The sequence below is a fragment of the Bos javanicus genome, chromosome 18 (genome assembly GCF_032452875.1).
Source record: "Bos javanicus breed banteng chromosome 18, ARS-OSU_banteng_1.0, whole genome shotgun sequence".
Lineage (NCBI taxonomy): Eukaryota > Metazoa > Chordata > Mammalia > Artiodactyla > Bovidae > Bos > Bos javanicus.
In genome coordinates, this window is record NC_083885.1 from 11,611,192 (window position 1) to 11,635,972 (window position 24,781).

General features: G+C 60.7%; 1 protein-coding gene across 6 annotated transcripts in view; it reads left to right on the forward strand.

Annotated features, from left to right (window-relative positions):
* GSE1 (Gse1 coiled-coil protein) overlaps positions 1 to 24,781 on the forward strand; it is a 394,922-nt gene that overhangs the window by 142,605 nt on the left and 227,536 nt on the right. For all 6 annotated transcript variants that reach the window (XM_061386921.1, XM_061386916.1, XM_061386919.1 and 3 more), the window contains exon 2: positions 5,162 to 5,342. In XM_061386921.1, the coding sequence (XP_061242905.1) occupies positions 5,162 to 5,342 (181 nt within the window). The remainder of the gene's footprint in view (positions 1 to 5,161; positions 5,343 to 24,781) is intronic.

Genomic DNA, 24,781 nt, shown 5'->3' on the forward strand with positions numbered 1-24,781 from the left:
GGGGGAGGGTCCTCATGGTAGGGCTGGCCCGTGTGTCCTTATTCCCTCCCAGATAGACAGCTCCAGGCCTGTGACCCACAGGTCCCTGGCCGGTGGCAGGGTCTCCCACCAGCCGGGCTGTGCCCACCCACCCTCAAGCCAAGGCAGGCCCCCAGCCACTCCTGTTTGCGGGGGAGGTGGCTCTTCTCCCTTGGCCCAGGCCTCCCGTCCGTGTCTGATCACTCCTCGGGGCCAAGGGCCAGTGATGCTGTGTCCATGGGCGCCGTCGCATGCTGGTGTCTCCTCGTCCCTCTCCAGCAGCTCAGTTCTGCCTCCCCTCCCAGCCTTGCTCTTGAGATAGACCCTCCACAGCCCACTTGCTCACCTGCAATCCAGGCTGCCGTGTGTCTGCTGAGCCAGCATGAGTCAGGCCCTGCCGGTGTGCAGTGAGGACCCCCTGGTGCCAGCGCTGTGGGCGCTCTGACCCTGACCAGCTGGGTGAGCTTGGGTAGCTGACTCGACTTCTCTGTGCCTCGGTTTCCTCCTCTACAAAGCAGGCGTTAAGGGAGGGCTGTTGGAAGAATGACGCTGGCTACCGACAGCAAGTTCTCAGTGGACTCCTGGCACAGGGCAAGCGCTCTGTGAAGCTAGGCTAGGGCATCACTGGCCCATTTCCCCGAGACGTAAGCTGAAGTCCGAGCAGTCATGACTCGTCTGTTACTCTTAGTTATGGCTGCAGGCAGGCAGCACTCAGGATTCAGGCCCGTGTTTGCTTTATTTGGGATTGGCAAGGCTGGCTTCCTGAAGTGTATGTTGAGCCGATTTGGAGGAAAGAGAAGATTCGGGGTGATCAGGAAAAATGGGAGTCTCACACCCCAGATCCTACCCCATGACTTCAGGGACTCCAGAACTGCCTCAGGCTCTGTGCCCGCAGTGGTTGAGGGGACCTAGAAGGTGGCCCTGCCAACTGAGGCCGAAAGTGCCCAGAGGCCCGCTGGGGCCCCAAGGCCAAGACTGTGACACCTTCTCCAGCACACACCCTTCCAGGCTCTGTGGGGTCCCCTGGCCCCGGCACCCCTTTGGCTCTTGTTCCCGATGCTTATGTGGTTAGGTCTTGAGATAAGCGACCGTTTCTTGAGCACCTACTATGTGCTTTAGCAGAAAGAACTCATCCCCTCCATTTGCCTCTGGGAGTCAGACTTTGCTGGGTTGTTAATACATTCTACAGAAGGGGAAACTGAGGCCCAGAGAGGTTAAGTCACTTTGCCAAGATCTCCCAGCTGGAAACCAGTGGAGAGAACCCAGAACCCAGTGCCTGACCCTGTCGCTCTGCAGGAAGCCAGAGAGGTGGAATCTGGCTGGGTGCTGGGGTGAGTGGGTGGTGCCCGGGGAACAGTCAGTTGGCAGGGCTGCCGGAGAGGGAAGTCCTGGCATCTCGTCCAGTGGCCTCTGGGCTACTGTGGGCCCTCAAACTGGAACTGCCTTTGTTTTTAAAAATACATGATTTACAATCTACCACGTGGGCAAGTCTGAGAAACATTATGCCGAGCGAAAGAAACCAGACTCAGAGGGCTACATGGTGGAGGGTTCTGACTATATGCAGCATCCAGAGGAGGCACGCCTGTGAAGATGGAGGGAGACAAGCAGCTGCCAGGGCTGGGGGGGACAGGGTGATGGGGATGTCCTAGATGAATGCTGTTGGTGGTCACTCAAGTCTGTGCTTATACTCAAAGCCCCCGAATTGTATATACTTTCCATGGGTGAGTAGTATGGTATATGGATTTTATCTCAATAAAACAATTCTACAGAACAATAGAGCAGGAGTTCCCAGACCTGGGGAGCCCGAGGACTGATACGATCCATCAAATACCCTGGTGCTGACAAGCCTGATACATGATTCTCCTGTCTGTAGCCATGATGCTGCTCTCTCCTGGCACACTGCCCCCCATGCCCCCAGCCACCATCATCCCTACCTGCAAATTTACCTGGAATCGGCGCTCTGCAGAAATCACTTAGCTCCCCAGAGAAAGTGTAACAAGGCAAGATCTCATTAGGATATTCAGTGGTGGGCTGCAGATCCCTTTTATGGTAAAGAACCCTGGAAATTTCCACCCCCCCCCCTTTTTTTTCCTTTCCCTGTTAACTAATGCTTTAAATGTGGTGGCCCCGGTCCAGGGAAATAAAGGGGACAATAAAGTTTATCCTGCTCGCTCCACAGGGCCCCATGGACTCTCTGGGGTGCTGCCAATTTCCAGGGTCCCCAGGGCAGGGAGCAATGTATGTCCCAGGCCCCCCTCCCAATAGCACAGTAAGTCTGGCCGTGAGCTTGGAGCTCTGGGCTCTGGTAGCGAGAAGACACAGTGGATGTGTTGGTTCAAGGGTCTGCTTTTTATTAGTCGGGAACTGTTGTAAATTTGGCCTTGAAGGGTGAGGAAAGGCTGCTCTCTGCCTCCCTGCGATGGTCTGGCCAAGAACCATTGCGAACCTTCACCTCCCACCTCCGATGATGCTAGCATGAGATAACGCATACTCCCGCCCACGTGTGTCTGGCAGCCTCGCCCAGCAATTAACAGTGACTGAGCCTCCTTGGCTTCTGGGGCAGCTGCTGACAGACCCCAGAGAAGGGGGTGAAATCCTTGTGGTGGGGACAGCTGGACCCGAGGAGGGAGAGTGTCTGGCACATGATGGTGCCGGGGAGCGTGTGTTTCTGGGCCTGGCCCTGCTCTAAGGTTGTCTTAGTTATCCACTGCTGTGTAACAGAGGATTACGCGTAAGCAGCTTGCACGCCTACCGTTGCATGCTCAGCAGGGGCCCCCACTGCAGGTCAGGGTGTTGGCAGGACTCGACGGGGGAAGAACCTGCCTCCAAGTTCATCGCTGAATTCTTCTGTGAACTGAGAGTTGCTATGAGCATTTAGAGGCAAGCTTTCGTGTGGACGTCTGCTTTTGTCTCTCTGGGATACCTGCCTAGGAGTGGAGTCGCTGCGTCCTGTGACGACTCTGTGTCTCTGGATCTTGACGAACTACCAGGCCGTCTCCAAAGCAGCTGCACGAGTTTGCAGCCCCACCAGCAGCATGTAAGGGTTCGTGTAGTATTTCAACACTTAATAATCACGCGGGTGTCGCTTTTAAAGATGGATTCCCCGCTTCCTCTTGAAAAATCAGGCCTGGTGGGATGGAGCCAGCTTCCCTCCACATGGCGCCGGGTGGACTGGCGCTGCCCACCTCCCCCTCCCCAACCCCCAGTCTCACCTACCCGGTACCTCCTTCCTGTCCCCCCTCCCTTTCCAAACCTGCTCTCTTTGAAGGTCTAGTTCAGGACAGTTCCACCTGCTCCAGGAAGCCTGCCTGGATTTTCCCAGCCCTTGGGGAGTTCTATTCTCCAGCTCCTGCAGTCGTTGTCATCTGCACCCACTCCCACCCGAAAGTATTCTCTTCTGCCATCTGCTGCTCTCTGCTTAAAGGCTATGTCCCTGGTTGTTTTGGAGCAGCCAAGTCTTCTCCCAACTGCTAGGGTTCAAATCCAGGCACCTCCACTTACTGCAGCCACTTGTCCCCGTGCGTCTCCGTGCTTTCTTCCCTGGAAGATTAACTGTAGCGCATAGTAGGTGCTCAGTCACGGCATCCTCATGTCCCATCCGGGGAGCCGGGAGGCATCGCCAGCCACCTCCCCGTGCTCCAGGAGGAGGAGCAGGGTGGGGGCGGGCCACACCTCTTTCTCCTTTGCACCAGCGCACAGCAGGGTCAGGGCCAGGGCAATGCCAGCCTGCCCCCAGGGGCTTGGAGAACGCTGCCCACTTTGACCTGGTGCCACCCCGCAGACAGTCCCTGGGGTTGGCTTGGCGAGTCATCCTGTGACTAACGGGGACACAGCAGCCCTGCGTCTGGCAAGAGTTTCCCCGAGTGGTGATGGCAGGGTTTGCCAGAGCAGCGAAAACCCTACGGAGTGGGGTCTACAGGGGCTCCAGGCTCCCCGCCGTGTGGTGGGCCCCCAGCCCTAAGCAGGCCAGGAGTGGATGAAGTGTGCCGGGGCCAGGCGCCACCCCCTCCTGGCTCCAGCCTAAGCTGCCAGCACCCCTGTGGGATTTGCGGGGGCCGTGGTCAGGGCAGCGTCACCATATGGATCCCATAAATTAAAGCGCTCCCGGAAACAAATGGTAAATGTACCCGTCTCTCGCGTGTGGGGCTGGCGGAGCCTGGATGGAGCACCATCCATCTCTCTCAGGCACTTTGCTTTTATAGCCCTAATCCTTGGAAAAACGGGATCAACGCGAAGTTGTTCTCTGATAGCCATGCAGTCCCAGAGCTTGTAATTGGGGAGCGGGGGGTCGCCAGGCCCCGGGACCAGCCCCCAGGGAGCTGCCAGGGTTTCAGGCCTAGGAGTCCAGGATCCGAACCTGTGTCAGCCCTGCCTCGGCAGCTCTGTGACCTCAGGCTCCCGCCGCCCCTCTCTGAGCCCCAGTCCCCCGCGCCCCTGTGGACCGGGGGCAGAGTAACCGGCCGGGATGGTGGGTGCCGGGGTGGGGCAGGGGTGGAGAGGTAGTGTCTAATGAGTATGGAGTTTCCATTTGGGCTGATGAGAAAGTTCCGGAAATGGATCTGGGGGATGGTTGCACACATGTTTGGACTTCCCGCCACTGAGTTGTATCCTTAAAATGGTCTAGATGGTAAATTTTTTGTTATGTAACCCACTCCAGTGTTCTTGCCTGGGAAATCCCAGGGACAGAGGAGCCTGGTGGGCTACAGTCCCTGGCGTCACAGAGTCGCACCCGACTTAGCGAGTAATCAGCAAATAGCAGTGACATATTTTACTAGACAATATTTTTTAAAAACACAGGGCAAGGGTGGGGATAGGATGACCGCCCTGCGGGGAGAACTGAAGATTAGCTAGAGTGGTCATTACACGTGCGACCAGCTGGTAGCTGTCACAGAGGCCTGTGCAGAGCGGAGGTGCCCAGGTGGCAGTGGGTCCTGGGGGTGGACCCCCAGCACCTGGGGGTCAGCCTGGTGTCCCTGGGCAGCATTTGCTGGACGAGGAAGACACTCTGGCTCCCAGATCCAGCCACACCAGGTCTCTGACAGCAACGCCAGGCCACTGTGGGCGAGAGGCGATACCCAGCATCCTGGGGCACCTCCAAGCAGACGTGCCCAAGACTCACCACGTCCCCCTCCTGTTCTTCTAGGTCACATCTGCATCTCTCGAGACGTCGACAGCCACCCACGCTCCCACCCGGGAGCCTGAGCCTCGGCCGGGTGCCCCAGCAGAGAGCCTGCCCAGGGGCCCCAGGGCCGGCCAGGAGCAGGGGCCAGCCCGGTGTCAGCAGAGCAGCCTGGACGGGGCCGGACCGGACCTTGCAGGCACAGGTAGGTGCCAGCATTTCACCATTTCTGTCTACTGGAGTGGATCCGGCAGCTCCTGGAAGCCAGAAGCCTCCCCAGAAGTTGGGGTGCAGACTCCCACCCCAGGGTCGCCACATTTTAGTGGGGAGCCAGGAGGCTGGGTCTTCCTGACTTGAGTTTGATCGTTTCCCTCTCTCTCATTGTCAATTCACAAACAGCCTTTGTTGGTTTCTTTTTTTATCTCTACATTCCATTGTGTTCACTCATTCATTTAAAAAATAGCATAATGGATCTAGCTCCATGAGCCACCAGACCCTGCCCTAGAACTCACCATCTACCTGGATGCCCTGTAGCCCCAGAGCAACCTGCCAGGATCCCGTCTGCTCTTCCGCCACACCTGTGTTTGCCTGGCACCCCGTGGCCGGGTGTCTGGGGTGTGAGCCTTGCCTCCGGGGCCTGCGCAGCCCTGAAAGGCCGCCTGTTGTCACAGCTGCCGTCCCGCTCCATTTCACATCGTGTGCCGCGTGATGTCCAGCTGCCGGTGCGGGGGCTCGCCTGCCCTCCCGCCGCAGGGGCGCGCCGCTCACGTCCAGGCACATGGCTCCCGGTGTAGCCTCATTTGGGACAGAGGGAACAAGGGGGTCCGGCCGCGGGAGGTGCTGCCTGGCGTTTTCCAGCATGGGCATTCACTCCTACCCCCTCCAGCCACCAAGACCCTGTCCCCACCATCCCTACCCTGTTGGACGCGTTGCTTTCCCCAGTGATGGAGAGGCTGGCCCCAGGTTGGTTGTTGGGCCTGTGAGCGTGGAGTCCTCAGGCATTTGTTGTGTGGCCCGTGGGCCCTGGAATGGGAACGGTGAGTGGACACCTGCGTTCTTACTAGGGAGGGCCCTGCAGCAGCCCCTTAGGCCAAGACCCCGCGGGGTGGCTCCCTGGGCATGTTGTGCCCCTAAGAGGACTAATGCTTAACAGCCCCCAGCCCAGCCTTCCCTGTTGCTGGGCCACTGCGGGTGCAGCTGGTGGAAAACGCTGCTTGTCAGCGAGTGGGGCAGTCAGCTCGTGGTGCTGGGGTCCTGGGAGTCCATCTCCAGGATGCCCCCAGGCACCCACCTCTTGCTTTCTGCAGTGTGGACTCAGCAAGGGAAGGGGCTGGCTGACGGGCTGATGGGCCACCAGCCCTCCAGGGGGCATCCAGCCCTTGGCAGAGGGGGCCGGGGTGTCTGGCAGCAAAGGGACTGCAGGTGGTGGGCAGGGACGCCTGGGACAAGCGTCTCCTTGCGCTGCGCCTCGGTTTCCTCATCTGGGGAATGGGCGGGAAGGCCAGTGGAGTGCCTGGCTCACCAGCCGGTGTGAGAATGGCAGGTCCAGTGCAGTCCTGGCCCCCCTCCCCTGAGAGCCCGGCGTCCTGGCTGGTGTCAGTGCTGTTGCTTGTAACTCCTATTCGCCCCACTGGCGCCTCCTCCAGGCAGCCCAGAGCATCCCTGAGGCTGCTGTCCCAGCCCGCCCTCAGCTCTGGGTGATAAGCTGCACAGCCGTGACCCTCAAGGACCTCCCTGCCCCGCTGGGCACACACGAGGCCGTGCCCCCCTGCCCTGGGGCCCCTGGGGCAGGGCAGGAGCACAAGACCCACGCCAGCCAGCTGCTCCCCTGTCAGGCGGCAGCCCTGCCAGCAGCCGGGGGGATGGGGGACACGCAGCTCACAGCTGGAGACCCGCCAGGCAGCGCCAGCCCGCAGGCAGCCCCTCCTGGGGAGGCCGCTGCTTGGAAACGTGACAGTGACTAATGGTTTATTACACACCTGCCACCTCGCATCGGGCCGTGCGCACGGCCCCCCGGGTCCAGCTGTGCACCGCCAGCTGGGCGGCGGGGCGGGCGCGGGGGCGTGCACCTACAGACACATGGACACGCTGCGTGGGGACGCGCGGGGGACACGCACAGACCTGGCAGGCGCACCAGGCACAAGGGTGGGTGTGCAATACACACAGGCACATGCACACAGGCCCCGTCGCGCCCCCTCCCCAGAGCTCCTCGCCCCTCCCGTCTCCCCACTGTCCCTCTGGCTCCCTCCGTGATGGTGGGCTCCAGCCCCCTCCCCTGTGCCGGCTGGGGCAGGGGCCTTTCTCAGAGGGCTGGGTGGCTATGGGCAGGTTGAGGGGCTGTGTCCCTTGCCTTGGGGGGCAACTGTCCACCGTCGGTCTCTGAGCCCCAGTTCCCTGCATGTGTGGGGACAGCGGCCCTCGCCGGGGCGGGAAGCCGTACACCACCGCCGCCCTGGTGCTGGGCTGGGGGGCTGGAGGCCGCGTGCCCCGGGGACAGGCATGGCCCAGCTGCCTGCGTCCCTCCCAGACCCAGGGGGAGCTGTGTGGTTGTCAGGCACTGCATCTGGAAGGCCCGCCTGGGGGGTGCTCGCTGGCTGGCTGCTGGAGAACAGCTCTGGGGCTGCAGGGGCAGCAGGGACCCCCGGGGCTGGGCTTCTTCCTGGCAGGCAAGGCATGGACCTTGGGTGGACCAGGCTCGGGGGAGAAGGGCGCTGTCCCAACCTCACAACGAGATGGCTGTCCCTGAAGGTGGCGACCCCCCACCAGCCCCAGCTCCTTCCAGTATCCTTCAGCCTTTAGTCAAAGGAAAGTCCATCTCTCACAAAGCACTCGCAGGCAGCGTAGAATCCAGCCAGAGGTCACTTGGAATCCATCAGTAGCCGCGGGGACGGCGTTCCCGAGCAGTGGTCTCTGTGCAGGCAAGGGGCAGTACTGTCCGGTGACAGGCGAGGGAGTGACTGGAGTCTAGGCCCAGCATCCCTCCACAGAGCTTCCGCCAGGCTCAGAACCTTCCAGAGCTGCTGAGCAGGCATGAGGTTGTAGCAGCGAAGCCTCCCTGGCTACAGTTCAAGGTAGAGTCAGGGGCCTGGGAGGAGCCCCCAGGGGCCCCCAGTGCTGCCGGGCAAGGCTCCGCAGGCTGCCTGCCACACAGCTCCAGGGCCGCCCCTCTGGGCGCAGGCTCCCCGAGTGGCCTTGGGGCTGCCTTGCCGCCCAGCTGAGCGGTGGCCCTGTGTTCTGCCCCGTGGGCCCTTGGACGTCCTCTCTGAGCTCTGGAGCGGCATCTAAAGTGGCAGATATCGTCTTCATTGGTAGACGTGGTTGAAGCCGCAGACCCAACTGATGGGTTTGGGTTGGGGGGCAGTCACCAAAAGCCGGAGCAAGGTGGACTCCCCCATCATGGTGTGCTCCTGCTGTCGTTCAGTCACTCAGCCGACTGGGCTTCCCGATGAACTATCTCCTGTAGTTTGTTCAGACTCATGTCCATCGAGTTAGTGATGCCATCCAACCATCTCACCCTCTGCCTCCCCTTCTCCTCCTGCCTTCAATCTTTCCCAGCATCAGAGTCTTTTTCCAGTGAATCAGCTCTTCGCATAAGGTAGCCAAAGTACTGGAGCTTAAACTTCCGCATCAGTCTTTCTGGTGAATATTCAGGGTTGATTTCCCTTAGGATTGACTGGTTTGATCTTCTTGCAGTCCAAGGAACTCTCAAGAGTCTTCTCTAGCACCTGAGTTCAAAAACCATCAGTTCTTTGGCGCTCAGCCTTCTTTATGGTCCAGCTCTCACGTCTGTACATGACTACTGGAAAAACCATAGTTTTGACTCTATGGACCTTTGTTGGCAAAGCGAGGTCTCTGCTTTTTAAAATGCTGTCTAGGTTTGTCCCCTGGGCTCCTGCCTTTCCTCCAGTCACATCAGGGTGCTGGGGTCTGCCAGCCCTGAGGGGTGGTCTGTCCTATCAGACTTCTGTCCTATCAGACCCCTGCCACCCTACTCCCACCCAGAAAGCCTCCATCCTCATGTGTGCTTGTCCCTGGCTTTGGGGGACCCCTGGCCCGGTAGAGAGGGGTGGGCAGGAGCAGTTCTGGCCAGCGGAGTAGGAGCGTATGTGGGAGATGCAGTGCATCCTCTGTCTCCAACCCGTGCCAGCCCAGGACCCCTCCGATCACCTACTCTGGTCCCATGACGGGAGTCTGGGAAGAGTTGGGGGTTGGTGTCTACTGCTGCTGTAGTGGCTTAAAAAAATACATGTTGTGCTCTGCTCCAGTCGCATCCGACTCTTTGCGACCCCATGGACTGTAGCCCGCCAGGCTCCTCTGTCCCTGGGGATTTTCCAGGCAAGAATACTGGAGTGGATTGCCATGCCCTCCTCCAGGGGAATCTTCCCAACCTAGGAATGGAACCCCGTTCTCCCACATTGCCGGTGGATTCTTTACTATCTGAGCCACCAGGGAAGCCCTGGGTTTAAATACAATCAGTATTTGTTGGGTGTGGGCCTCTCTTAAGCGTTTGGGTCCGGCCTGGCACATCCTAAATCCGCATCCTGCCTCTGCCCCTTCCGAGCCCCTGGTTCCAGGCACAACTTCTCTGCGCCCCGGCTCCCCCACGAGTGCCGTGAGACCCCAGGTGACCCACATCCGTCGCCAAGCACCACACCTGACATTCAGGGATGCGGGAGCTGGTGGGGCCCTGCGAGGAGGGTGAGCTGGTGCCCGCCGGGGTCCTGGCCCTGCTGCGGCTCTTGTCACTCCTTCGTTGGGCGGATGGACTCCCGGCCAGCGAGGTTGGGCCTCTGCAGCCAGGAAGGCAGGGCCTCGGCTTGGGTACTTGGCTCGGGCCCCAAGACGTCCTTGGCAGGCCTCGCCTGGAGCGGGTGCTGGTGCTGAGTGCTCTGGCGGGAGGCACTGGGTGGATCCTGTTCTCTGCAGCCAAGCGGCAGCTGCTTGGAGGGCAGGGCGGCCGGGCTTGGCTGCAGCCCCCCAGCCCCCGCGCCGGCTCCACGGGGACACGCTCTGCGCCGCGGCAGTGTGTCCCTGCTCCTGCCGACCGCTCTCTTCCTTTGTTCATCTCCAGCTGAGCTGGGATCCAAAGTCTGTTTTCTCTCCAACCAGAGACTGTTTATCTTCTCAGGAACTTACTGTTCCCTGGGGAGCACGGAGCTTGCATGTCGAGGCAGGAGGCAGAGAAGCCCAGGCAGCCCAGAGGCTCTGGGCTTTTCGGTAACCCCTCCCCAGGAGCCTCTGAATGTTTAGAGGGGGCTCTCGGGGCTGGGCCCCAGGCCTCTCCCCACTCGCCAGGCTCTGCTTGCTTTCAGCTGGTCCCTTGGCCAGGGTGCGACTTGGTGGGTCCTTGTCACTGATTCAGATTTCCGTGACATGGAAAAGAAAGGAGAACTTGGGCAATTTCATGAAATGATGAACTAAGCGTTGCCTTCACCAAAGTTCAAAACGGCACTAAGATAAAAGCAACTCTTTTGACCTGGCAAAATTGCTGTCAAGTGGGTCTGTTTGCCCCGATATCTATTTTCCTTCCAAGTAAGTCTGTGATCAAGATTTCAGGGTAGAAAAAAGGAGATCCAGCTGAGCCGTAGACATGGCCATTCTGAGACCCAGGTGGGGTATCGCGGGGGCAGTGTTGGGGACCCCAAGGAGCTAAAAACAGCACAGACCACCTCTCCAGGGCTCCTGCGCTTGGGGCCCGCCTGTCTGCCGTCCTGGCCGTGTCCTCCACCCACTTACCACCCTGCTTTTGCCAAGGCTGGGTTTAAGCTGGTAGGTAAGCCGGCACTCGGGGGACCTTGGCTCACCGTATCGATGTAACAGGCTACAAGAGCACTGTGTGTAAGACTCCCCCTGCGTCCATACCAGCTCTCACCCACAACCTTCTAATTTAGAAGCAAAAGCCGTTTGAAAAACAGACATCTCTCCAACAGACCTTTGCTCGTGTCTCTAACCGTGGTTGCCTGTTCTCACGTCTGTCTCCACCTCTAGGCCGCCGTTCCTGTGAGTGCGTTTGTTCACAAGTGTTTGTTGAGCACCTACTGTGTGTCAAAGACTGTGCTAGGTAGCATGCGTGATGCCAGGCGGGGACAGGTTCCACGAAGCAAAATAAGGCAGAAGAACACAGAGATGAAGCTTGTGACTGTAGGCGGGCTGGTCCCAGAAGGTCCTGCCGAGGAGAGGACCCTGGGCAGAGTCCCAGCCACAGGAAGCCCAAGTGCGCAGCCCCGAGGCTGCCCGCTTGCCCGCTCCATGAAGACGGGGACACGTCTTACTGTCCTCTTTATGGCTCCAGCACCTGGCCCACTGCACAGGAGGTGCTCAGTCGATGTTTGTTGAGTGAACACAAGTTTCAAGTCGGCTGGTGCTGGGGACCTGATGAGGGGAAGGTGAAGAGAAAGTCAGATTTTCATAGACATCGAGAGCGTGCGTTTACCCAAGCTTCCTGGCCCCAGGGTCGATGTTCCAAGCAGATCCTCATTCCATTCCAGAACTTTTCTTCGCTCTCCAGGGCTTTGCTCTGAAATACAGAATTTCAGTGACCACAGGCTGTTTGCTTTTCCCTGAGGTCTCCCAGTGCAGTCACATGGGGGACGAGGATACTTCACAGTCACCTGTGAGAGATTGGTCCTTTCTCCTCCTCGGACTCGGCTGACTCTAGGCAGGGGCTGTGAGCCCTCTGGATCAAACACGCAGCTGTTGTCCAGTCGCTCAGTTGTACCTGAGTCTTTGAGACCCCATGGGCTGTAGCACGCCAAGCTTCCCTGTCCTTCACCGTCTCCCGGAGCTTGCTCAAACTCATGTCCATTAAGTTGGTGCCATCCAACCATCTTGTCCTCTGTCATCCCCTTCTGCTCCTGCCTTCAATCTTTCCCACACAGAGAAGAGCATTAATTGAGCAGCCATTGAATATCAGGTTCTGTGAGGCTGGGAACAGTTGTCTTCCTAGCTGTGTTACTTTCCCGTGGCTGCTGTAACAGATAGCCATGAACTTGGCAGTTCTATCACCTTACAGTCTGGAGGTCAGAGATCAGAGGCCTGACCCAGGTCTCACTGGGCTAAAATCAAGGTGTCACAGGCCTGGTTCCTTCCAGAGGCTCCGAGGAAGAATGTGTCCTTCTGTTTCTGCTTCTGGAGGTGCCTGCATTCCTTGGCTTGCGGCCCCACATCCCTTCAACCTCTTACTTCTGTCGTCAGATCTCCCGCCCTGCCTCCCTCTCACAGGGACCCTTGTGATCACACTGGGCTTGCCTGGGACATCAAGATTGAGCTCCCGTCTCAGGGTTGGCAGCCTTCTCAATCTCCCAGGTCCCTTTTGTCCTGTAAAGTGACATGTTACTATTGTCCTGTAAAGTGAAGCATCAGGTGTTGGGGACGAGGCCTTGGCTGTCTTTGGGGACCACTCTTTGACCTCCACTCCCGTCCCTGTGGCTGGTTGAGCTGGCCACGTGCTGCCCATGGGGCGTGGGGGCCATGCCCACAACTGAAGAACAGGCTGGCTGGTGAGGACTGCATGGGGATGTCGCGCTGACTCTGCGCCACTTGGCTGGGGCTGGCCCTTCTGGCCTGGTGGTTGTGCTGCGGGGGTACCTGACCCAGCAGGTGTGTGCTAGGTCACCCTGGGACAGTTCCCTCCCTGGAACAGAAGTGTAATGCTAGCACCTTTCTCCAGGGGATGTGGCATGAAGGTGACCTCAGTTACTAACCACTGTGTTTAGGATGCGGGGACGGGGGTGTTCCCACCCTGCCTGGGAGGGGCTGGATTCTCACCTGTACCAGGAGGTTCTGGGTGCAGCTTCGTGTTTGCCCAAGGAGGTGACTGTGAACATGGCCTAAGCCATACTCCTTGGGGCGTCTGCAGCCAGAGTCCCCCGGCCTTCTGCCCACCGCAGGCACAGGGAAGGGATTGACCCCAGAGACCTGACAAGGCTCTGCCCCCTCAGCCTCCCACCCTCACCCACCCCCAGCAAGCAGTTTGTGGCACACCCTCTGGGCGTGTCATGGGTGACCCTCTGGGCCCAGCTGGCCCCCTAAGGCAGCAGAGTCATGGTCTCCCCCCCAACAGATGTCCAACCCTTCTTTTTCCAAATGCACCAAGATGGGCTCTAACAAGCCCAGCGCAGAGCACCCGGAAGGGCTCTCGGGAGGAGGCAGCGCTTGAACTGGGCATCTGGACCTTGTAGGGAGGAGACCCTGGGAGCCGAGACCCCGATGACAGTAAGCTCCTCCCCTTCCCCTCCATCCTTCCTTCCTGCCCCCACGAGTCTCCCGCCACAGCGTCTCTGTGGGTCCCCAAGACCATAGCCTCTGCCCTTCCTCCCACCCGAGTTGGGCCGTCCTTGGCCCTTTCTCTCCAGGAATGCCCAGGGACAAGGGTGGCTCCTGCTGCCTGGAGGACACCATAGAGCTCCAGGGACCGGGAACCAGTGCAGGGCCTGGCACGGGGCAGGTGCTCGGGGGAGACGGCTGAGTGAGGGTGTGAATGAGCGAGGGCCGCCTCGGTGGGGCTGTGACCCCCTCGGAGTCTGGGGGCGGCCCCGCTGCCCAGGGCAGAGGTCTCCATGTGCCAGGAATCCCTCGACCCCTGGGTCCTGCGGGAGTTGAACCGCGAGGGGCAGGCAGGAAGTGGCCGCCACCTTCCACCCTCCAGAGCGCGGCTCCCGTCTGCAGCAGCTGGGGCGTGAGCCGGCGGGGGGAGGCTGGGGGCCGGGGGAGGGCGGCCGCGTGGTTGATCTGTGTCTCGCTGGGCAGCCCTGGCTTGCCGCCCTTGACCTCTCCGCTGGCATCTCAGGACTCTGGTCCGGTCGGAGCCGGTCTGCAGACGCTGGGCAGGCTTCCTCTGCTGCTGCTGCCGCCTTGTCACCCCGCCCCCTCGGCCCCCCTCCCTGCAGGCTGAAGGGAGCTGCCCCTTGGGGGTCAGGCCGGGGGCCCAGGGGCAGGGAGAGCCCGCTCCCATGGACCCGAAGAGCCCCACGTGGCCGGCGCTGCTGCCGGGTGAGTCCCTGGGATGGCCCCATCTGGGAAGGGGGTGTCTGGGTCGGTGCCCAGACTCACAGGGTGGAAGGCCGAGATGGGGGAGCCGACACTGAGCTGGGACTCCGTGAGGGGTGTGTGTCCTGGCTGCAGGGACACAGCGGTGTGTGTGTGTGTGTGTGGAACACAGCGTGACCCAGGGGAGAGATGGAGAGTCCCCAGGGGCTGGCCCAGTGGCCCCAGTCTGAGCTGGGGCCCAGGGGCAGGAGTTGGGATCATAACGAGGTGCAGTGGAGCTCCGCGGCATGGCAGCGAGCACTGCAGCCCTGGGTCCCCCTGGCGCGTCCCCTCTGCCCCCATCGCGGCGGCTTCTCTGCCCAGCGTGCCGTCACGGGGCCCAGGCTGGCACGGGGCCTGGCGCTGGGCGCCCGAGGGTGTGCACAGGTGAGCCTGCTGTCCTCCCAGCTATTGTAGGCAAAGCGCAGAGCCGGGTGGCTCAGAGAGGTACCGACTCCTACCACCCCTTCCTGCAGAGGGGAAACTGAGGCTCACAGGAGGGCACGTCCCTGCTGGGGGGCTCCTCTGGGCCTGCTCTGGGCACCCAGGGCCCCCTCCCCAGAGGACAAGCTGCCCCACCTCCCAGTGCTGCAGGTGCCCAGTGGCCTGGCGCCTGCTTGTCCTGGCAGGACTAGGGCTGTCCCCAGCCTAGCGGAGGGTCTAGAACTCGGTGACTCATCTGCCAAGTCCCTTCCTGCTTCTGGAAGTGAGAGGAAGATATGGCAGGAGGACCGGAAGAGGGGCCAGGCAGACCCAGGAATGGAGGAGCGAGTGGAGGGGGCCAGGGCAGCCTCTGAGGAGGCGCCGGTGGGACCACAGGAGTGCTCGGAGCTCCCTGTCCCACACCAGTGGGGACGCACAGGCCCCTCCCCTCCCTCCTCCATCACGACCACCTCTTGGCTCCTAGGACAGCAGGCCGGGCCCCGGCTTGGGAGGTGGGGGCATGGACTTTAGTCCCGACTCCCACCTCCCACCTTGGATTGAGTCTGACCACAGTAAGCACGCTGACAAAGAGGGCACGCCCCCGCTGCCCGCCTGTAGGCCGGGTGACTGCAAGGCAGCGAGCGCCCCAGCCTCGGCGGTGTGCAAGCAGGAGCCTCCCACCTATTGGGCAGGTCACGGAGGAGCAGAGGCCAGATGGGAGGGTCTTCCTACCACGCCTCAGTTCCGGTGCCCACCTCCTCCACGTGCCCGTCTGTGCAGCAAGGACCTCCTTTATACCGAGGCCCTTTGGCGCCCGTGGCAGGCGCCCATTCAGCAAACCCCCCGCGCCCTGCGTGCCAGGGCCCTTCCTCCCCCGTGTTCCAGGCGAGCAGCCGGCGGTCCCCGGGCCGGTCAGCTGCGTGGCAGAGCTAGAATGAAAGTGAGGCGCAGAGCTGCGTGGCAGAGCTAGAATGAAAGTGAGGCGCAGAGCTCGGGTCCTGGGCCACCATACGGGGTAAGGCGTGTCCTCAGTCACAGGCGGCCCGCCCCCATTTAGGAAAACGCTCCCTGAGCTTTGAGAAGTCCAGAAGGTTCGCCGGGGTCGCTACAGGGCTTGGGCTGGGAAGACCTTGCTGGGAGGCCCCAGGTCCCCTGCCAGGCCGGGGACAGCCCCAGTCCTGTCTGGACGGGCAGGTGCCAGGCCACACGTGGTGATGGCTGGCAGGACAGCTTGTCCTCCCAGGGGGCAGGGTGCTGGGTGCCTGGAGCAGGCCCTGGCCCAGCCTGCCTCATGGGTACGGGGAGAGCAGCCAGGGGCCACTGGGGGCTTTGACCCCATCAGCCTTCCCAGACTCCAGCCCCTTCCCCATACCCTCGGCAGCCAGAGGGACCACATTTGCCTCAGGCCCTGCCCCCGACTGCCTGGTACCCAGCATCTGCACTTCCTGGGATTCCTGGACCAGAACATCCCTAAACAGAGGAGCGGAGCTGTGCCCTGGCCTGTGTGGTGGGTGTGGGCTCTTGGAGGGCGGTGTGCCCCTTCCTCCAGGTGGCAGCTCTGCTCCACCTCCTGCAGGAAGCCTTCAGGGATTGCTCTGTCCTCAGACCCCCCTTTCCCTCAATATTACGTCTTTTTCTCAGCTCCAGAGTGGGAAGGGAACTCTTAACTTCACCCAGGTCTAAACCAGGGCATGTGTGAGAACACAGGTGGCACAGTTACCTCTTATGTGGGGACATTAGCTGAAAACCAGGACTGTCCCAGGCAAGCAGGGACATAGAGTAGCCTAGCTTATACCATGATTGTTGGCCATTTGGGGTCCTGACTTCTCTGGTTCTCTTTCTTGTCAAATAAGACAGACAGAAATGGAAAGGGGACAGAAGGGAAGGGAAAGAGTCAAAAGCACAGGCTCTTGTGTTGCTGCTTTTCAGCGGAGCCTCAGCTTTGTCATCTGCGAAGTGGGCGTGCTGGTGGCGTCTGCCACACAGGGTCGCCATGGGGTTAAACGAGGCTGCACGCACAGCACGTGTTCAGTCATGCTGTCCTTTTTCCAGCACCACGCCATGTCAGACAGGGCCTCCGACGTCCTGCTTGCTGCCTAGCAGAGGGTCTGTGCACAGTAGGTGCTCAGTAACATTTCTAAAAGGATGGATGGATGGAGAGTGGAGAATGAATGGATGGATGGATGGATAGAGGGTGGAGGATGGAAGGATGGATAGGAAGTGGAGGGTGGGTGGATGGAAGGATGGATGGGCGGGTGGATGCTTGACTGAATGAAGAATGAATGAATGCCGGGTCTCCTCTCTTCCCAGGCAACATGGAGACCCCAGCCCACAGGGAGCAGACAGCCCGGGGCAGGAATGACTGCTTTTGTTCCCACAGTCCTCTGTGGTCACCCGTCACCATGGCAGGACCACACACTCTCTGCATCTCCTTCATAAAACACAGACCCTGGCTGCCCACCAGGCTTCCCTCCTTCCCTTTGATTTCCATCAGGACAGACGGAGAGGCCAAGTGGATTTCAGATCAGTTGCTCCCTACCCCTTCTCCCTGGGGGCTGTGTGTCTGTCTGTCTGTGTGTCTGAGTACGCGTGTCTGTGTCTGTGTATGTTGGTGTGTGTTGGGGGTTGACACGCGTGGTTCCCTTGCATGTTCATGGGCACGTGTGCGCACACCCAGAGGTTTCAGCGGGCCAAGGGAATTAGTGTGCAGACGGTGGCTTGGGCAGCCAGCCAGGCCCACTGTCCCTGGAGGTGGCAAGGGGCCTGGACGTGACGTGTGTCTGACCTGCTGGTTTGGCGGGGACCGTGGAGGAGAGCATCCCTGAGGCCGGCTTCTGGGACCCCAGCCGCCTCCTTCGGGGGCACCCACTGCTGCCCCAGCCTCTGTAGGGTGGGGACAGACAAGTGACTGAGGCCAGCCTCCCTGCCCCTTCTCCAGCGACAGTGGCTCCTCACCCTCCCCGAGGGGGCCAGGAGACCACCCCAGGCATCCCCTCTCCCCAGACGTGGGATGACAAGTGGGGCTCTGGACCAGGCTGGCCCGGGGTCAGATCCCCGCACGTGGCTCCGGCCCCTTCCCTGCGTCTCCCCCTCCCCCAGGCGATGGCTGACCACACAGTCTCAGGAGCCAGACCCCGCAGGCCGATCTGAGCCCGTTTCCCCGTCCGTGCAGTGGGCACAGCCAAGGACGTCCGTCTTCCCTAGCGAGGGGGAGGCCGGGCTGCTGAGGCCTGCCCTGGCCCCCAGGGGCTGGTCCGGGGTGAGTGCAGTGCTGGGTGGGCTGGCCTGGCCGCCTCGCGGCTCCCTGATGGCAGGCTTGGGCACAGACAGAGCCTGTGGCCTGGCGGTGTGGGGCGGCGGTTCTGCTCCCCCGCCCGCCTGCCCTCTTGCCCGCCGCCGTGTGGTCCCGGCGGGGGACACGTGAACACAGCCTGGCTCTGTTCTCGGAGCTGTGGGAGGCAGGCTGTCACCGCGGGAACCAGAAGCTGGAGGTGCGCCCGGGAGTGGGGGAGGGTGGCGGATGTCTGCGCCTTCCTTCACCCTCAGCGCCCGGCCCTGCCAAGCCACAGGTGCCCCCGCGGCTTGGCGGGGAGGACTGGGGCTGGGCGAGGCGGGGAGGGGGGTCTTCTAGCGAGAGAGGTGTCCACGGTGACACAGGTTGGTCAGCATGGCGACTGTTACCAGAACTGCGGGCCCCGCGGGGCTTCTGAACTGCTCCCGCCGTTGCTCAGGCTGTGCACTGCACAATCTCAGAGGGTCCCCTGGGCAGACTTGCTCAGTGTGCTGTGGCCTAGGGCCTCCCACCCTCTTCTCCACCAACCAGGTCTTTGTCTTCGGTTCTGGAGCTCTGGTCGTCTTTGATCGGAAGCCTGGCGTGCTGGTTGTGGTGGGGGCATGTGAATGACCGTGGGTGACAGAGCACCCACCTCTCGTGGGCGGCATGTGGTTTGGGGGGGTTGCAAGAGCCATGTCTGTCCTTCAGAGGTCAGAGTGACGTCTGCGTGTTCTGAGTGTCCCATGCATCCCATTCCCCAGGGGCATCTGTGTGGCGTCAGCACCCCGTGGGTTCCACGGCCCCTGCCCCCACCTTGCCCTGCCCCTCTCCCTCCTAGCCTGCCTTGCCAATATATAACGTCTCAACTTGAGGGCTCACTGCGGGCTGCTGGCCAAACAGAACCTGGAAAAAGAGACACCGACCGAAGAGAGACTCATGAGCTTCGGGCAAGTCACCTAACCTCTCTGTGCCTTTGTTTCCTCATCTCAGGAGCAGAGCTCATAGGCTGGATTGTAGGGTTGTGGATAGATTAAATGAGGTGAAAAGCACTTAGGGACGGGACAGCGTGTAGAAAATGCCAGTTGCTTCCTCACTCCATGTGCCCTGGGTAGAAGCTGCCAGCTTTGTTCTCTGCTCTGACACCTGGAGGTCCTGGCAGTTAGGAGGCTGGGGTTCACCTCCGTTGTCCCCCAGGGGTGGCTGGCACCAGACTTGGCGTGGGGTGAGCCCTGGATTCGTAAACAGCTGCAGGGCTGCAGGGGGCGGCCTCCCTCTCTCCCTCTCTGGGACCTGGGTGGGGGCAGGCCTGAGCCCCCTGTCACCCCAGCTCCTCTGCCCATGCCGGCCCCACCTCCCCAGCACAAGGAAACCACAGGCTCGGCGCTGCCTCTCAGCCTTATCTCAAGGCCTTCTGCAGACAGCCCTGTCCCCAGGAAAGGGGCTTATCGGCCTGCTCATCTGTGCCCCAGCCAACTGGGAACACGTGGTTAGGCAGCAGGGAGCTCAGAGTCGGGCAGAGGCCGCACTCACACTGGTCTTATGCGGCCCCCTCCTTCCTCCACGGGCACTCTGGGCATCTTAGGAAGGACCATGGGCCCAGGCTCCCTTCCTAGGCTCCATGACATTCAGGACCCACCAGCCCCTTCCCCAGCCTGCCGACCCGGCGCCCTCCACGGGGACACCGTCCACTTGGGCTGACCTCCCAGGGCTCGTCTGGAGAGTGGGTGTGCGTGGGAGGGTCGAAGTCGGGAAGCCCGTTTTGGGGCAATGAGCTGTGGGGAGCCACCCAGCCTCCTTGATGCCCCGCTCACGGCAGGGGGACCCGGTTCTCCCCCTTGTACAAGCAACAACTTACGAGCGTTGAGCACTTATTGCGCCGGGTCTTCCCGCCCAGTCCAAGCCTCCTGGGCGCCCTAGCCCTGCCAGCCTTGGTGGCAGAGAGGCTTATTTTCCAAACCCAAAGATAGGCCCTCAGGCAGGTATCTGGCCTTGGGAAGGCAAAACGTGATTTCTAGAATATTCCTGTGGATTATAAGAACTGCAGGACTGGCCAGGAAATTCTAACATGGATGGTCGCTGTCTCCCTGAATGGTAGCAGGAAGTCACAGGTAGAGACCTTGTCTTCAGGGGTCTTAGAGTCCAGCCAGGCACCCCAAAGGTTAAGGGCACACATCGGAGAAGTCTGGGAGGGCTTCCTGGAGAAGGAGAGACAGCACCATGACTTGAAGGATTCCAGGATTCCAAGGAGGGTGGTGGGGGTCCTACTGGAGACAGAGGGAGACTGTTCTCCCAGGAAGGGGTGGAGCTCCAGGGCCTCATCTGTACTGGGCGGAGGTTGAATCCTGCCCCATCTCCTCCTGGAATCCCAGAGTCAGGCCCTTGTTTCTGCAGACGAGGAAAGTGAAGCCTGGGTAGCCACTGGTCAAGGTCACAAGCAAGACAGGGGCAGGGCGAAGTGAGGTGAGGAATCCCCCTCTCTCCTGCCCAGGTGTCCCCACCTCCCAGCACCCCCCACCACGATTGGGTTTACTCTGAGTCTCAGACCTTTGGTCTGTGCTCTGTGTTGGACGGTGGTGGCTTGAAATCGTGACATAGACCCGTTTCACAAATCGGCTGCATTTGGTGCAGCCCCAAATCTGATTGGATCCACCTAGCACTCACTGGGTGGGTGGGCATCCGTCATCCACCCTCACAACCAGCCTTCCCAGCGGCTCCTCCCCAGGGCACGTGCTGTCCTGCCCAGGTGAGAGGTACTCCTTCCCCAGCCTTTACATTTCATTAGTTCCTGGGTGGGCATGGGAGCCTGCTGGTAAAGTCTTGGCAGTGCATGTTAATTTAAACTTTTTACATTGAGACAGAACTCACATAACATAAAACGGGCCACTTTATAGTGACTAACGCGTTTGGCCCATTCACGATGTTACACGGCCATCACCTCTTCCCAGTTCATCGCCCCCAAAGGGACCCCTGGGCCGTGCAGTGGTGCTCGCTCCTCCTGCCCCCACCCCTGGCAGCCCCCAGCCTGATTTCCGCTGCTACGGATTTGCTTCTTCTGGGCTTTTCGTGTACATGACTCAGACGATGTGCGGTCCTTTGGGTCCGGTCTCCCTCACTGAGCTTGTTTTCAAGGTCCGTGCATGTTGTAGCTGTATCAGAGGATCCCGTTCCTTTTCGTGGCTGAGTAATACTCCACTGCCTGGCTGTGCCCCATTTTACGTATTCATTCTTCTACTGACGGACACTTGGGTTGTCTCCACATTTGGGCTGTTACGATGAACGCTGTTGTGAACATTCGTTCACAGGCCTGACTTGGCACACTTGTTTTCCGTTCTTTGGGGTATACAGTCGGCCCTTGAAAAGCGCAGGGGCTGGGGCGCCAACACTCCAAGCAGTTGAAAATCCTCTTGTAAGTTATAGTCGGCCCTCTGCACCCACAGTTCCCCCCATCCAAGGATTCACCAACCACAGATCCTACAGTACTGTCCTATCTACTGTTTAAAAAAAACCCGTGTGTAAGCAGACCCATGCCATTCAAACCCGTGCTGGTCAAGAGTCAGGTGTATACCTAGGAGTGAAATCTGCTAGGTCACACTGTGAATTTAATTTTATTTCGTAAACGTGTATAGTGCTCTGACTAGGTACAGCTTCATATTCACAACAGCCCCAAGAGAAAGGCGGTGTCAGCCCCATTTACGGATGAGGAAGCTGGGGCTCGGCAGTTAGCCAGGACTGGAACCAGGCAGTCGGACCCTGGCAGTTCCCACTGGCCCAGAACCGAGGCTGGCAGCTCCCTCTGGCCCTTGCCGTGGTGACCTCGTCTCAGGGTCACCCAGAACGCCGGCCCAGTCTAGGACAGCTGTCCCTGCTCACCCTCTCAAGGGGCTTCTGGGTGAACCGGAGGTGGGCATGTCTGTTCATGGAGAGAAGTGTCACCTAGAATGAGAACCGGGTGCCTCTCCAGGTTGGCTCCCCCTCCTGACGGCAGCCTGGGATCACTGTGCTGACCCGGGGGCCAGCCCCGTGTGACCCACCCCCGTCTCCCCGCCAGTCACGGGGTGCCGAGAGCCCCATCGGCAGCTAAGGCACCCACACCAGCAGTGCAGGCCCTCAGTCCGCCCGGCCCCCGGCCCCCTGGGCCTCCGTGGAGCCCCTGCTGCTTCCTGTGCCCGCTCCTGTGAGCGGCGGGCTTGTCCCTCCCCTGGGCATCAATCACGCAGCCCCGACCCCGGCGGCCACCCCCGGAAGCATGGTTATCTCCCAGCCACACACCCTGCGGGGCTGGGGCACACGGCGGCCCCAATGGCTTATCTCCCAGCCCGCAGTCCCTCCCCAGTCCCTCCGAGTCTGGCTTTATCTCGCAGTTCCGGGCCCTTCCTTTACCCACAAGCTGGAGGGATGGGGGCCGGAGCCTTGTGGTCCTGGACCCTCGGGACTGGCCCCTGCCGGGAGCACTGGTATCCTACAGGACATGTGGTGACCCCGAAATCTTCCGAACACTCAGACCCCGTCTCTGCAATGTGGGTAACTGAGTAAAACCTCTCCCAGTCTCACATCCTGGAGGGACCCCGGGCCAGACAGTCAGCCCCTCTATCCCTGGTGACAGAGGCCTGGACGCCTGGGGGCCCTGCTTGGGGGCTTTCCGCTGGTGCCCTGGCGGGGAAGCCCACGGTGGACCCTGAGTGAGCTGGAAGGATGGAGTGGGCCTGGGACAGAGCTGGTCAAAGTGCTTCCGAGTAGGAGAAGTTCTAGAAGCCTTCCTCCTCCCTGTAGGCTCGTCTTGGGGCAGGGACGGACTCCAGCACCCTCCAGCCTGGAGCTGCTGCGGGGTGTCCACCATAGCCTAGCAGGCTAGCCCTGGGCACCCAGAGCTCCGTGCACACACGTACACACAGTTCCCAACATATGTACATGCCATCTCTCACACACACACACACATACACAGCCTCAGTGCATGATCACACATGTATTCATACACATGCACACTCAGACACTCAGTCTGTCTCACACTCAAGCACACACTCAGTGCTCCCAGCGCGCACACGCACACACACTCATTCGTGGGCTCTCTCTCCCTCTCCCTCTCTCTCTCACACACACACACACTCACACTCCTCCCCCAGGGCCAGCCTGGGTGACTGTGAGTTTCCTCAGAAGCTGCCCACAATTGACTATTCATGCTTCCCTCTAATTGCCTCGTGGGTGTTTGTCTGCCTGGGGAAGGGAGCCAAGGCCAGGGAGGTTTTGAGCCTCAGGGTCTTGAAGGCCAGACTGGGATAAGCAGTATTTGCTATAAAGGGCCCCCCGCCCAGGGCAGGAAATACTCAGATCAGGGATGGCAGGGCCCTTGGGAGGACCCTGCGTGCCTCCTACCTACAGAGCCCGGGGTCAGAGTGGACCACTGGTCTCTGGGCCGCAGGATTGTGCCTTTGGCCCAGAGGCTGCTTGTCCTCTGTCCCTGGCTGTCCCCTCTGGGGCTTGGCAGCCGCCTCCAGCTTTGGTTCAGATCCTGGTTGGTTTTCCCTTCAAAATCCAGGCAATGCCAACCACCCCTCCTGCCAAAACCGCTTCACAGCGTGTCCCCGCCCAGAACTCACTCCGCGCTGAGAAGCAGTCAGTTCCCTCCAGATGAGGACAGGCTCGAAGGAGGGAGCGTAGCCGTGTGCCAGCCCAGGATCCTGTTCTGGGGCCCCAGAGCGCCCCCTCCCCGGGAGAATGGGGAACACGCCTCCGCACACCAGCTGAGCCGCCTCTGAGGACATAGTGGGGGTTTCAGGGGGGCCTTCACCCTGAAAGGGCCAGGCTCGGCTTGCAGAACCTCTTTCTGGCCCCTGAACAGGGTGCTGGCTCCCCTCCCAGCCCCTGCTGCTTGCTTGCTGTGTGACCTCAGACCACTATCTCAATCTCTCTGAACTTTTCCATATCAGCAGCCTCATCAGCAAGGGCCGGTCCCAGTTGTTCAGCACAGGGCCTGCAGAGTTGGCACCGAACCAGCCGTCTCCAGTGATATCAGAAGAGCTTCCGTTTGTCTGTCCGCCTGTCCCCTGGTCTTGCTCTGGCTTCTCAGACAAGCCGGGGCCTGTGCAGGGGGCCGCTCAGCCCACAGAAAGGCTGTGAGCTCCCGGCCAGGCAGAGGGGTGGAGGTTACACGTGCTGGGTGGCCCTCATCTCTGGGGACCTCGACGAGCTCTGGCTAAATTAGGCCCCGACCCTCCTGAGGGACAGCCATGGGTGGAGGCATGGACTGATTTGAAGCTGGTCCCGCAGTGGAAGGGTTCGGGGGTAGCCTGGAATAGGCCTGTCCAAGTCTCGTGGGCCTTTCCTGAACCCTCCCAGGGGGCTCTTTGGTGAGTAATGGGGGGAAACCAGGGGAGGTGAAGACCCACCTCTGGAGCAGACCTGCTCAGAGCCTCTTGAGCTGGGGGAGAGAGCTGGGCGCCTGGCCCCCAGCGCAGCCTCTTCTCATTCAGGGTTCCATCTCCCTGGCCCCTGCCCTTGGCCCTGGGTGCTCCGCCAGCTGGGAGATGAACCCGTTCTCGCCAAGGAGGTCCCCTGTCCCACGTGGGGCCCAGCCGGGTAGGGCCACCTCAGCAGGTGTCTAGGGGTTGCTGCTGGCCAGGAGGCGCTTATTTGTGCCAAGGGTTAGGGTCAGAGAAGGGTGGCCCCCACTGTCAGAGCCTGCTGGCCAGAAGCCTGGACAGACTTACAGTTGCAGAGTCAGGACTTGAGGGGAGATGCTCACTTCCGGCCCCCATGTCACGGCGGGGCCGGGCCCCTTCTTGGGGTCTCTGGGGAGCGAGGCGGGGGGCACAGCTGAGCTGAGCTCCCAGCCTAGGTGGAGCCCCGACAGCAGGGAAGGGGTGTCCGCAGCTTCCCCCCACCCCGCTCCAGGGTCGGGCTGGCCACTGATGGATGGTAATGAG